The sequence below is a fragment of the Aedes albopictus genome, chromosome 2, assembly GCF_035046485.1.
Source record: "Aedes albopictus strain Foshan chromosome 2, AalbF5, whole genome shotgun sequence".
Taxonomy (NCBI): domain Eukaryota; kingdom Metazoa; phylum Arthropoda; class Insecta; order Diptera; family Culicidae; genus Aedes; species Aedes albopictus.
This window is the reverse complement of record NC_085137.1, coordinates 386,288,071-386,301,303: the sequence shown is the minus strand read 5'-3', so window position 1 is coordinate 386,301,303 and position 13,233 is coordinate 386,288,071. Positions and strand designations below refer to the sequence as shown.

The 13,233-nt window shown below is 36.5% G+C and overlaps 1 protein-coding gene across 1 annotated transcript in view; it reads left to right on the top strand.

Moving 5' to 3' along the window:
• Positions 1-2,880: 2,880 nt before the first annotated feature.
• Positions 2,881-13,233, top strand: part of LOC109399436 (ecdysone-induced protein 78C) — a 134,295-nt gene continuing 123,942 nt past the window's right edge. Inside the window, exons 1-2 of the mRNA XM_029878964.2 lie at positions 2,881-3,778; positions 4,060-4,286. Of these exons, the coding sequence (XP_029734824.2) occupies positions 3,699-3,778; positions 4,060-4,286 (307 nt within the window). The 5' untranslated portion in view covers positions 2,881-3,698. The remainder of the gene's footprint in view (positions 3,779-4,059; positions 4,287-13,233) is intronic.

Sequence of the window (13,233 nt, the reverse complement as noted above, 5' to 3'; positions counted from 1 at the left end):
CATTCACTTATAGAAATGTAAAATAACATGTTTTCTTGAAGTACAAGTTTTGTTATTGTTGTACTATTGATCAACTTATCAAAAATAGCACAACAGTAACAAGCGACAATTCGACAATAATGATCTGTCCTTTTGTTTTGTTCCATTTTGTATTCAGTTAGGAAGAAAAATTTTGAAAGAATCCTCTGAAAATTCCTTAAATAATATATGAGAAAACACTTGGAAGTTCTGGAGGAATCCTTTGATACCCTGGAGAAGTCTTCAAAAGAACTCCTGGTGTAATCTTCTTAGAAATTCCAAAAGTAATTCTTCTGAGCAATTATTGGCAAAATCTTTTGAAAAACTCCAGGAGAATTCTTCGGAAAAAACTCCTGGTGAAATTCTCAAAGAAATTTTGCGAAAAATCTCAAGATGAAATTCGGGACAAATAATCACGGGAAATTCTGAAGAAATCCTTGAAGGAGTCTTTGAAAATCTACGGTATCGTGGAAGAACTCCCGGAGAAATTTCTGGAAGATTTTTCTTTTACTTTCTCTTAGAATGTATTAAAAACTGAATATAGTATTTTTCGATCATTTACAGTTTTGTTACTCATATTATTTGTGGATAAGTGAGACAAAGTGAATGATTTTTTCAAATAAGTATCATAATTTACTTAAGTAAGGATTTCGATATAATAACAAATTTTGCTTTCCGATTATTATCAATAACAAATTAATATCAAAATTTGTTATTGAAATATTTTCCATATTCACTGTTATTAAGTTGTTATTGAAACCAACAAAACAAGTTATTAAAATGATTTTCCAAGAACATTTTTTTGTTATGATATTTGTTATTTTGCCGCTTATGACAGACGAGTTTATAACATAATATGTTATGTTGATAACTTAAAAATAATCAATTCTATTATTTAGTTATTTTACTTAAATAACACAGCTCCTTATGCTGTTCTCGATTTTTTTTTCAAGAGTACCTCAAAAAATTTTCCAACAGATCTTCGGATTTTTTTCAGGAGTTCCTCGAATATCTATCAAAATTTCGCGAAAATTCATCCAAACGTTTCTCAGAAATTTATTCGGGAGCTCTTCAGGAACTTCTCCAAGAGTTCTTTGGGATGTTCTCCGTGAATTCATCCAGGAGATCCTAGAAAATTGTTCAGGAGTTCCCTGGGAATTTCTACAGGAATTTCTCGGAATTTCTCCAGAAGTTTCTCAAGAATTTCTACGGGAGTTCCTCGGGAATTCCTTCGAGAGTTCCTCAGGAGTTTCTTCGGGAGTTTCCCGGAATTTTTCCAGCAGCTCGTCGAGAATTCTTCCAGGTTTTCCTCAGGAATACCTCCAGGAGTTCCTTGGGAACTATTCCAGCAGCTCCTCAGCAATTCCTCCAGGATTACTTCAGGAATTCCTCCATGATTACTTCGGAAATTCCTCCGGTAGTTCCTCGAGATTTCCTCCGAAGGTGCCTCAGGAATTCCTCCAGCAGTTCTTCGGGAATTCTTCCAGAAGATCCTCGGAAACTCCTACGGGAGTTCCTCTGGACTTCCTCTATGAGTCCCTTAAGAATTCCTCTAGGAATTCCTCCGAAAATTCCTAGGGAATTCCTACCTAAAAACATCGGAAATTCTTCCTCAAGGTAGTCCTCCAAGATGTCTCTGGAAATTTCTCAACAAGTTTCTCCGAGAGTTCCTTGGGATTTTCCCCGGTAGTTCCGCGGGAAATTTTCTGGGAATTCTTCGTGAATCCCTCCGGGAGTTACTTGGGCATTTTAATCTAGGGTAATCTAGGGTAACCTTAACCTTAACGTTAATTAGTTTTATGAAATATAACGTTTAACATTGTCTCTGCGTTATTTTCCCCCTGTGGCATGTGTTCATGTCTCGCTTTTGTATTTTTTTCCTCATAAACCTACATATTTTATCGAATCACGTGAATCCTCCCAAAAGTATGCCACCATATCGAAATCATTGGTTTCGCGTATCGCTAGCTGCCCATGCCCATGACCTAGTGCAATCCAATAATTCTTATTTCCGTCCCATTGAACGGACATTCCGAATTGGGATCACAGCCAGATCTGCTCTTGGGATTTATATACACTGCACAATGGGTACCTCGGTTCCATTACACAAGTTTACAAAATAAAACGAAAGTCGTGAACTTCTGTCAACGACCAACATTTTTGAAGCACAATTTAGTGCTGATTTCGAAACCGACCTTCAAAAAATTTAAAGTAGAACAGTTTTTGAGTTTTAGCTCAATATCGAGTTTTGCAACTTTTCAAAATATATAATTTACTAAAGTTCAAATATGTTGCGTTTTGTTCAACCAATTTTAAATCTTTTTCCATAAATTAAAAGCTGAATACAATACCATTCGATCATCTGAATACAGGTTTTGCGTCAGATTGATAAAATTCAAGATATTGGCGAGTTTTAGGGACGATCTTCTTAAATTTTAGCAAAATTCCCAAAATTTTTTGAAGAAATGTATTTTTTTAAATAAAAAAAAAAACAACTTAAAAATTCTTTCTCGACGTTTATTTGACATATCATATGTAGGCGAGTTACAGTAAAAATTTCAGCTCAATCGGAGCATTGATTACGGAGAATGAGATGTGTGAAGTGAGCGACTTTGCTTAAAAATAGAACAAAAATCGATTTCAAATCATCAACCTTGTATGGAAAGTCGAAAAAATTTCCGCTCTACTGTAATTTTTTTCCTTCGCGTTTTTGAACTCAGGGTATGATTCCACACCAAAAATGATCATCAGCTTACCGAGTTCAAAAATGCTGTAAACTAGTGTTATCCTTCGCTTTTTTTATTTGGTCTGTTTTAGTGGGCCAGTGCATTGTTCGACGAGAACATCACGATAGCGTATTGCATTCCTCATCTCTACATATTGGGGTGAAAATTCTACCCTAACCTCGTTCAAGGATAATGTTGGTAGGTAAGTGTTCGTCTATCGGCACCAGAGTTTTGTGGGCCAAATGCCAAACTGCATTGCTCCCATTTGACAGTCTCCGTATCTGATGGTGAGAGATAGGATTGGAGAGATGAGAAACTTTGTTTGTTTATGTGGCTCACCAAGCTGTTCTTTCTGAGAGTGCTTCTACCGGCTTATTGTTTATAGACATTTTAGAACAAAATTAGTAATGCATGTTAGAAAATCATACAGAAAATTATACAGGAAACTTCATTTTCTACGGTATGATGCACTACTAATATGATGAAAGAATGGTTTGATTTGACATGCTCTAAATTTCAATTCTCTGAGCATGCAGCACATCCACGTGCCACACTCTCTATCTTCTCACGAATAAAATTAGGAAATGAGAACAGGAGGTCGTTGATTACAATATCCTTGCTCCCTGGCGTTGCCCCTGCTTGCGATGGATGCAGTGCCGAGTGAGAATGTGCAGCAGGAACGAACGCGGTCGCGGTCCATGATTACTTCCGGCTTGCAATCAAGTGAAGCAATTCAATAGTATTATAATGTGGGTTTAGATTTTCTGTGTGTGAATTTCGATGGATTTTCCGGTGTCATTTCGAGGAATATCATTTGTGCAACCTAAACAAGAAGCAATCCACTAACAACACAATCAATAGCGCTTATGAGCAATAGAAGGAAGATGTGAAAAATTGGTGAAAATGTATGTGCGAAATATGGAATCGTGCAATTTTGTGCTCCTTGGGTGATAAATGCAAATTTGTGTGCAAATTAAGCCGGTACCGTGGATGGAATCGTTTGTATCGTCAAATATTTCCGATAGCTGCGAAAGGTATATTGCTCGGAAAATCTTTTCTGGATCTCGATTTCCAGGTTGACCCATTTTCATCGATTGCACAAATTGCACAATTTTTCCGCCCACCTCGTCCCGGCTTCCCCCTCCCCTTTTCCCATCGTAAGCGCAATCAGCTGAAAATAGGTCAACGCAGTTCTTTGTTCCGTGTGGTTGACAACATCAAGTGTGGGAAAACCCGAGTGGGGGAGGGAAACCGGGGGTCATACCGGTGCGGTGGGAAAGTAGGGAATAGTTCCGAGCGTTTCCCATGTTTTCAGTGTCACCAGTGGTATTGTCGCGGAAGAATCCCCGACCAGTATGAGAAAATGTGCCAACACGGTGGGAGAAGTTTCCTCCACTTGCAGTTTGGGATCGCCGGAAGAGGATTCATCGACGACGGTGACGACGCTGGCAGCGGCAGGTTCACCGCTGTATCTCGTGACCGCCGGAAGTGGCGGAGGAATCGATTCGCCGGAGTCTAGCGTGGATGAGCTGCGGGCGGAAGGTGAGTAGCTTAACATACTTTGAGAATAAGGAAGATAAACATTAAGACGAGTAACATCATACCGAATGCTGAAAAATATTTTTAAACATCACAGATTATACTTTCGTACTCTATTCATAGGGTTGCCTGGGGTAATATGCACCCAAGGGGCAAACAAACTTTAGAGCATTTTCATATGCCCTCAATTCCCAATTTATGCTCACTTTATTTACGCAAGCTTGATGCTTGATGCTTCTCGAGCAGAAGAGAATAGCAACAACATAACAAAATGCGTAATTTTGGCAAAATAACTGCATAATAAAATTAGTAATTTTTAAGTTATTAACATAACATATTGAGTTACAAACTTGTCTGTCATAAGCGGCAAAATAACAAGTCACATAACAAAAATTTGTTCCTGGAAAATCAATTGAATAACATGTTTTGTTAGTGTCAATAACAACTTAATAACAGTGAATTTGGGAAATGTTTCTATATTAAATTTTGATATTAAAGAGTTATTGATAACATTCTGAAAGCACAATTAGTTATGATATCAAACGATCGCATATGCTGTTGAATAGAATGCTTAAGGCCGGACGGGACGGTGGTTGAATCGTCCGCCATTGCTCTGTTGCTAGTAAGATGCAAATCTCAACTTCTACTTCATATTATTGACTAGAAATTTGATCGTTCATTTGCTCATTTGTGGTGCACAATCGACTAAAGTTTCAGCTACGTCAGTGCAGTGGAAATTGATATTTGCTTCTTCAAAATCGCGAGGCAACTTGTTAGAAAGAGAGGGAAGATAGGAAAAATTACACGTCGTCCCGTGCGGCCTTAAGTTGAGGCGATAAGTGTACACTTTACCAGTGTTAAATGGAAGCATTTACGCATATGGCCTCCACTTTAGCATCCTATTCTGCATCATATATGACTTCGTGTTGGCTGCGAATGCTATACATATTTATACCATCATAAAGGCGAAACAATCATTGCGAGCTTCAGTTTCTCTCTTCTCTCATAGGCGTATTTTCAACTATTCAACTCTGGAACGACAGGGAAAACATGAGAAAATACAAACTATAGACGGATTTCGCGCCAACTCGAACAAATGTTGGCAGCACCCTCTCAGATTACAACGAAACTTTCTTGGTGTGTAGACCTTGCCCAGATAAGCCACTTTGCATACTCATTTTTCTAATTTTTTTTCTCGACTGACTTTTGAAAAGGGCTAAACTTTTTTTATGGATTTTTTAAAAATGTTTTTAATCAAAAAATGACTACTCCTACAAAAAAGTGTTGTATGGGTGATTATCACAAAATAAGTCAAATTTTAAGAAAAAAATACTGAAAAAAATCCAAAATGAGCCCTACACTGAAAAAAATCATTTCTAAAAAGTCAAAGTTGATTTAAAAAAAAAACACCATTTTTGATTTTGATGAAATTTTGTCTCAAGACAGGTAATTATGTTCCCTACCAACCGTCCATACATCACAAGATAGGCACTTTTAAGGAAAAAAAGTTTTTCTAACAAAAACTTTTTCTTGTTCGAATGATTTTTTTTTCAGTGTATTTTGTTATCAACAATAAAACCAGTGAAGGCCATAACAATCCCAGAATCCAATGAAACTCAATTTTCTAGGAGATTTTGTGTTATTTATTCAATCATTTGGAAGGGTTTTCCTATACATAAAAAACTTCAAAATATTACAAATGTATTTTCTTAGGAAATGTAATGTTTCATCACAATATGTATTGAAGTGCACTTTTAAATATACAATTATTTATAATTATGAATTTTTCAAATATATATATGTGTCTTAGAGCCAATTTCAAACATGTTCTTTTCTATTTTTTTCCGATCATACTAAATATTTTTGGTTCATCTTCTGAATTAGAATACCTGTTTGCCTTTACTTTGTCGCCAGGAATAGGCAAAAAACTATGGAATTTCTGAGTGCCTGGTATTGTTTTGGCGTTATTATATATTTCTTCGAGATCTTCTGACATTTTAATGTACTGTTCAGTGGATACGTAACAGAAATTTAATTTAGTTATATTTTTATCTGTCTGTACAACTGCCCAGTTATATAACTCTCGTGGAGTTGTTATGGTATTTCCATAATCTCGAGCAAGACTTGCTCTCTTTGCCATTCGCTTGAGAGTGCCACCAATAGCATCACATGGACCTTTACCGTGGGACGTTGCAAAAAAATGCCATTCTGCTCTTAATGCATGCTTTGACTGGAATCTACATAGACTAGCAAAGTTCTTCTTATTTTTGTATTGTGATGCTGCCCCATCAGACATAAAATAAATTTTAGAAAAGTTCGTTAATTGTTTCATAAAATCTATCATTTTTGAGATGAACAACTGGACCGCAACTGTATCGTGAGCCATTACTTCCGATATGATAATGAAGCTAACATTTACAAGTTTATTATCTTTCATATAGTAAATTTCAAATGGGTGTATTGTTGCTTGCGAGTTGTTCCAATGATATCCTTGAGCAGCGTTTTGAATTATGAATGAATAGTTTTCAGAGAAATCACAAATCGCAAGAATTTCATCATCCTTTAATGTATCTTTTTTATTTCTGAGAAATGATGATTGTTGTTTATGAATAAAGTCGTGTGTTATAAGTTTGTCAATTTTATCAACAAGATACGGAACAAATTCATCAACAGGTTTAATAATCGTTTCTAAATTACAGCGATCAGTATTCAACCACTGCTGAAATATAATCTCTTCTTTGTCATTTGATTCTAATATCAATGTAAGTTCCTCTTCAATGTGTTCATTACAAGCACACTTTTCACAAGCACGGAAAAAGCAATTATCTGTTCTGGTGGAAATATCGCAAAGCATTTTTTGTATTATTTCATCTTGTGACACAATTCTTATACTGTTGAACATTAAATTTACATTTTCATGAATAGTACATATACATACATTATGTATACCAGTAGAATCAAGTAAAATACAATGCTTTGGTCGCAACTGTGTAAATACTGTGAAACCAATATTCACAGTTTTGTACATATCTACAAAAATCATATAAGCCTCTTTGAGCGACGTCATCAAAAGTCGTTTTTGAACTTGTTGTTTTTTTCCATTTCGAACCTCAGAAACAAAATCATTTGTTCCTGGCATTGGCCTGCTGATATCATTATCATCAAAAAATTCTCTTACTATTTGTTTTGTATCGTCATCAATACCATGCCCCCTTCTTTTTTCGGTGGTACAAAGAATACCCTGTTCATAAACAAGATCCTTCACCTGCCTCGCCATATACATTGGTGCGTTAAACTCTCTTGTGATTTTATTTACCGACCAAGACTTAGGAAGTACAGATAGTATTTTAATCTGTTCGCTTTTGTCAGTTGTAGGGTGATTGAACTTATCCTTTAACTGCATAATTATCTCGTCATACGCCTCCACTTTGCCAACATCCGTTGAATCTATTCCGAAGATATTTTTTCGAACTGCTTTCGTAATCTGCAATGATTTGTTTATGCGATATTCCATACTTCTCATGTTTCTAGATGAGATTGGCGATAAACTCAATGTTTCAGCAATGGTATTAAACTTCTCAATATTATGGGGACCCTGTAGTTGATCTGTTGACGGAATTGACTACAATGATGGAATAGATGGTACCATATCTGTAAGATAAAAGTTAAGGTTAACAATATAATAATGAATGCAGTGGAAAGTTAATGATAGTTATTTATGCAACGAGTTGCAAAAATGATTTTTTTTCGCACAAGTAGTACATTTATCCAACGAGGCTTGCCGGGTTGGATAAATACGAAGAATACTGAAAAATGTAGTTTTGCAACGAGCTGCAAAATGAGTTATATAAAAGAAGCTAACACGTTGAAGGCTTACTTACCCAGCTCATGTTCGATTTGTTGACCACTCGTTGACGGTTCTGGTTCTGGAACATCATGATGTTGCTGCCCACTAAATGATGGTTGCATAGTTCCGTCGTTTCCATCCGATCGGCGTTTTTTCGTATTCGGGCTTCTGTTGTGACTTATCAATCCACGACATGACTCACAAATACTCATCGATTCGTCGATTTCATGTGTATATCCCATGGAATGAATTTTATCTATCAATCTTAATGCCCCGTAGATTATGACGGTTTCACTTTGGATTGTTTATTTTTGCACTGCACTTGAATTTGTTGAATTTTGATTTATACGATTGATCCATTACTTTTCAGAACTGCCTTTAATAACCAAAGAGAAGTAACACGTTGAATGATACCGATTCATTTTCTTGTTTTGTTCATATTTGCTTTAGGTACAACTCTTGATTTGTTTTTTTTTTCGATTAGGTATTTCGAATCTAATAAATAGCCTTACCTAATATTAGGTAAGAACATGGGGTAGAAACGTTTGGGTAGAAATTACAGCAGCACGTATGAAATGCGTGTTCTAATTGTATATTGTTTCGTACTTCTAGAGTGCAGCTGCGTGAATATGGGTGCATTGCATTGTCGCATATGACACAATAAGTTTCATTGCATTTTGAGATTACTAGATAACCTTCACTGGTTTAGTTTGTTTTTAAAAAAATACACTGAAAAAATAATAATTTGGACATGAAAAAGTTTTTGTTAGACAAACTTTTTTTCCTTAAAAGTGCCTATCTTGTGATGTATGGACGGTTGGTAGGGAATATAATTACCTGTCTTGAGACAAAATTTCATCAAAATCAAAAATGGTGTTTTTTTTTAAATCAACTTTGAATTTTTAGAAATGATTTTTTTCAGTGTAGGGCTCATTTTGGATTTTTTTCAGTATTTTTTTCTTAAAATATGACTTATTTTGTGATAATCACCCATACAACACTTTTTTGTAGGAGTAGTCATTTTTTGATTAAAAACATTTTTAAAAAATCCATAAAAAAAGTTTAGCCCTTTTCAAAAGTCAGTCCACATAAATTTTGAAGAAACTAAGTATGCAAAGTGGCTTATCTAGTCTTGGTGTACATACCCAGAAAGTTTCATTGTAATCTGAGAGGGTGCTGCCAACTCCGAATACGATTTGGGGCGAAATTCGTCGTATGTAGGGTACCTTTCAGCTACAACTCAGTCAATTTCAAACCTCGCGCCGCCCAGCAGGGACTTGGTTTTGTACACATTACAGCACCTCCATGTCACGTAATACACCACACCTCTTATCAAATGTGATACCGTAAGCGTAACATACTTTGCGCACCTAGGGCCTAACTTTGCGCACTTTTCAAAAAGTCGTTCAACAATTTTGCTGGAGAATTATGCTAACTTTTTCCCATGGAATACTATCACTAGCTAGTGTTCCGCGGGAAAAAGTTTGATTGCACTCTGTCTCAGTTAGGATGTAATAAAAAATGAAAGAGGAAGACAACTTGATGAGAGAAAATGCACTTGATCCCCTCACTCACGAAATGCTGTAAATAGTGTTGTAGAATGACGTAGGTTTTATTTCAAAACTTGTTTTAGTTTTGATAGCAATACCATAAAGTATTTGTACACTCTCAATAATACAATAATAACTAAATTTGTTCCACAACAAATGTAATATTGAAAGGTTATTTAATTGCTGTATACCAATTGCTTTGTCATAACAAAATAAGATTGTCTAACAAAACATGTTATGGAAACGTAATGCCTTGATAATTCAATAATAACACAACAAGATATAAAAACAGGTTATGTGATTTCGTAGTTATTAATTTGATATTCCCCTCTGCTCGGGTTGCTGGCACTTTTATTGAAATGATCACAAATAACCATAATTAAAATCTGATGTTTTAGATTTGTCGCTCGCACCGTATATCTGTAACTTTTGAAATAGTTAAAGAAATTCAATCAATTTAACCCGTAAACACCCGGGACGATCTTCTTTTGGTAGAGTGCCATTCTGATAAGTTAACAACATTCCCTTGGTGATCTCGGCAATCCAAACTGTTCTGCTTAATTCCATCAAATACTACAAGCTCTAGTCTTATATCCCTTAATCGGTGTAGTTCCTCCAAAAGTCTTTCAGGAATTCCACTAAGGATTGCTTCAGGAATTTTCCAAGAAATTCCTTGGAAATTCTTCCAGGAGTTCCTCCAAGAATTCTGCCAGAAATTCCTACAAGAATCTCTCCACGATTTTTTCCAAGAATTTCTCCGGATATCCATCTTAAAAATTCTGCCTAGAATTTCTCAAAGAATCGCTCTAGGAATACCTTCAAAATTTCTGCCAAGAAATTCTCCAAGCATTCCTTCATCAATTCCTCAAAGAATTCCTCAAGGAATTTCTCCAAGAATTCCTCAAGGAATTTCTCCAAGAATCCCTCTAGGAATTTCTCCATAAAGTCCTCGATAAATTCCTCCAGAAAGCTGCAAGAAATCCTCCTGAAATTCTTCTTCAAAATTACTCCAGGGATTCATCCGAGATTACTTTCAGGCATTTCTCCAGCAATTCATCTATGAATTTCTATAGAAATTACTTCAGAAAATTCTCCAAGAACTCCTTCAGATATTTCTCGAACAACTGTTCCAGGAATTCCCCCAGGGACTTTAAAAGATTTTTTTCAAGAATTCCTCCAGAAATTCCTTTATGAATACCTCCAGGATGCTTCTGGAAACCTTCAGAAATTTCTCAAGAAAATACACCTGCGATTACTCTAAGAATTCGTCTGAGAATTTCCATCAGGGATTTCCTCAGAAATTCCTCCAAAAAAATCTTGAGGAATTATGCCGAAAAGTCCTCCCGAAGTTACTCAAGGATCCCTTCAAGAAGTCTTCCAGGAATTTGTCCAGGTATACCTCTTATAAAATCTTCAGAAATTCCCCCAAGAATTCCTGCAGGAATTCCACCAAGAATACCTCAATTTCTCCAAGAATTCATTGAGGAATTTCTCCAAGAATTCCGTCGGGAATTTCTCCAGAAATAGCTCTAGGGACATTTTCAAGAAATTCCTTCATGAATTCATCCAAAACCTAAACAATACTCCAGAACAGGGGTTCCCAACATTTTCAGGTGGCGACCCCCTTTAAGAATTGTCAAAACATCTGGGGCCCAATAAAAAAAATTAGAAAAAATGTATAAATTAAATGAACGAAACCGAGTTTTTTTTAGCCCAGTGACGTAGCTAGATATTTACTGTGGGTGGGATTTTCGAGGTTCAATGATACATTTGTTTTATTTGACACTCATATTTCGTAAACAATAATGTAATGAACATTAAATTTGAATCGTGGCTGAAAATAGCGGTGCAGCGGAAAAAAATTTTCTTCTGAAGGTGTTTAATACTGAAAATTTGTTCCTCAAATTGTGGCTTTTGGGGGTGGCGGTATACAAAATTAAAAAAATTGGTATGATTCACATAAAATAGAATAAACATTTAACATTTTTTTTGGTAACATCGCGGCCCCCCTAAACTGGCTTCACGGCCCCCAGGGGACCACGGACCACGGGTTGGGAACCCGTGCTCCAGAAATTCCGTCATGAATACCTCCAAGATTCATCAGGAAACCTCCAGAAATTCCTCAGAGAGATATTCCTGGGATAACTGCAGGGATTCCTTCAGGGGTTTCTCCAGAAACTGCTCTGAGACTTCTACCAAGAATTCCTCCAAGAATCCCATCAAGAATTTCTCCAGGAATTCCTCCAGGATTTTTTCCAAGAACTTCTCCAGATATTTGAAGGTACAGGTCGGACTTGATTATCCGGAGTCAGGTTCTGGTGCTTCTCAAACGTATATCTGAGAATCGGAATGCTCTATAAAGCTGAAATTTGGACATTTTGTCAAGTCAACTGTCATTAGTAATCTATCAAAATTTCAGCTTCTTACAGCATTCCGTTTGCGAGACATTATTTTGGGAAGCGCCAGAACTCGACTCCGAATAATCGAGTCCGACCTGTAGCTATCGGCTGAGGGATCAGGAAATCTGGGACGATTTGCAGCTTGGCAATTGCAATTGCAATTAAACGATCAGATATTCTCCTTCATCCGACGTTTCGATGTTTATTACATCTATTTCAGGGAATTAGAAGTCTTAATCGCTTTCGTTCTAAAGCTTAAACAAATTGGCCGTTGGTAGTGTTGTTAGAAGTGCGATCCGAATTCCGCGAATATTATTAGTGTTCTAGAAGTGGATCCCAACGTTTTTTTTTAATTTTGTTTTAGACGGATTATGCTTTCACAAAGCTTTTCAGAACGAAAGCGATTAACACTTCTAATTCCGTGAAGAAGATGTAATAAACATCGAAACGCCGGATGAAGAAGAATATCTGATCGTTTGATTGCGATTGTGACGGTCAAGCCGAAAATCGTTCCAGGCTTCTCCAGATATTCATCCAAAACTTCTGCTAAGAATTTCTCCAAGATTCCGTCGAGGAATTTCTCCAGAATTTATTTCAAGAATTTCAACAGGAACTCTAATAAAAATTACTCCAAGACCTGTATCAATACTTCTGTCAAATATACCACCAAGAATCCCTCCAAGAATTTGCCCAGAAATTCCTTTATTAATTCTTCCAGGAATACCTCCAAGAATTTTTCAATAAATACCTCAAGGAATTCATCAAGAAGTGCCTACAGGAATAAACCCCCCACCCCCCAAGAATTCCTACAGTATACCTCCCAAGAGTTCTTCCAGAAATTTCTGTAAGACATCCGCCAAGAATTCCTTCAACAATCCCTTCCAGAATTCACTTCCGAGAATTTCTTCAGGGTCTCCAGTTAGCCTAGTGGTTAATGCTATGAATCGCCAATCCGGAGACGGTGGGTTCTATTCCCGTTCCGGTCGGGAAAATTTTCTCGACTTCCTGAGCATAGTGTATCATTGTACTTGCCTCAAACGATACAAATTCTTGCAATGGCAGGCAAAGAAAGCCCTTCAATTAATAACTGTGGAAGTGCTCTAAGAACACTAAGTTGAAGAGAGGCAGGCCAAGTCCCAGTGGGGACGTCGAGC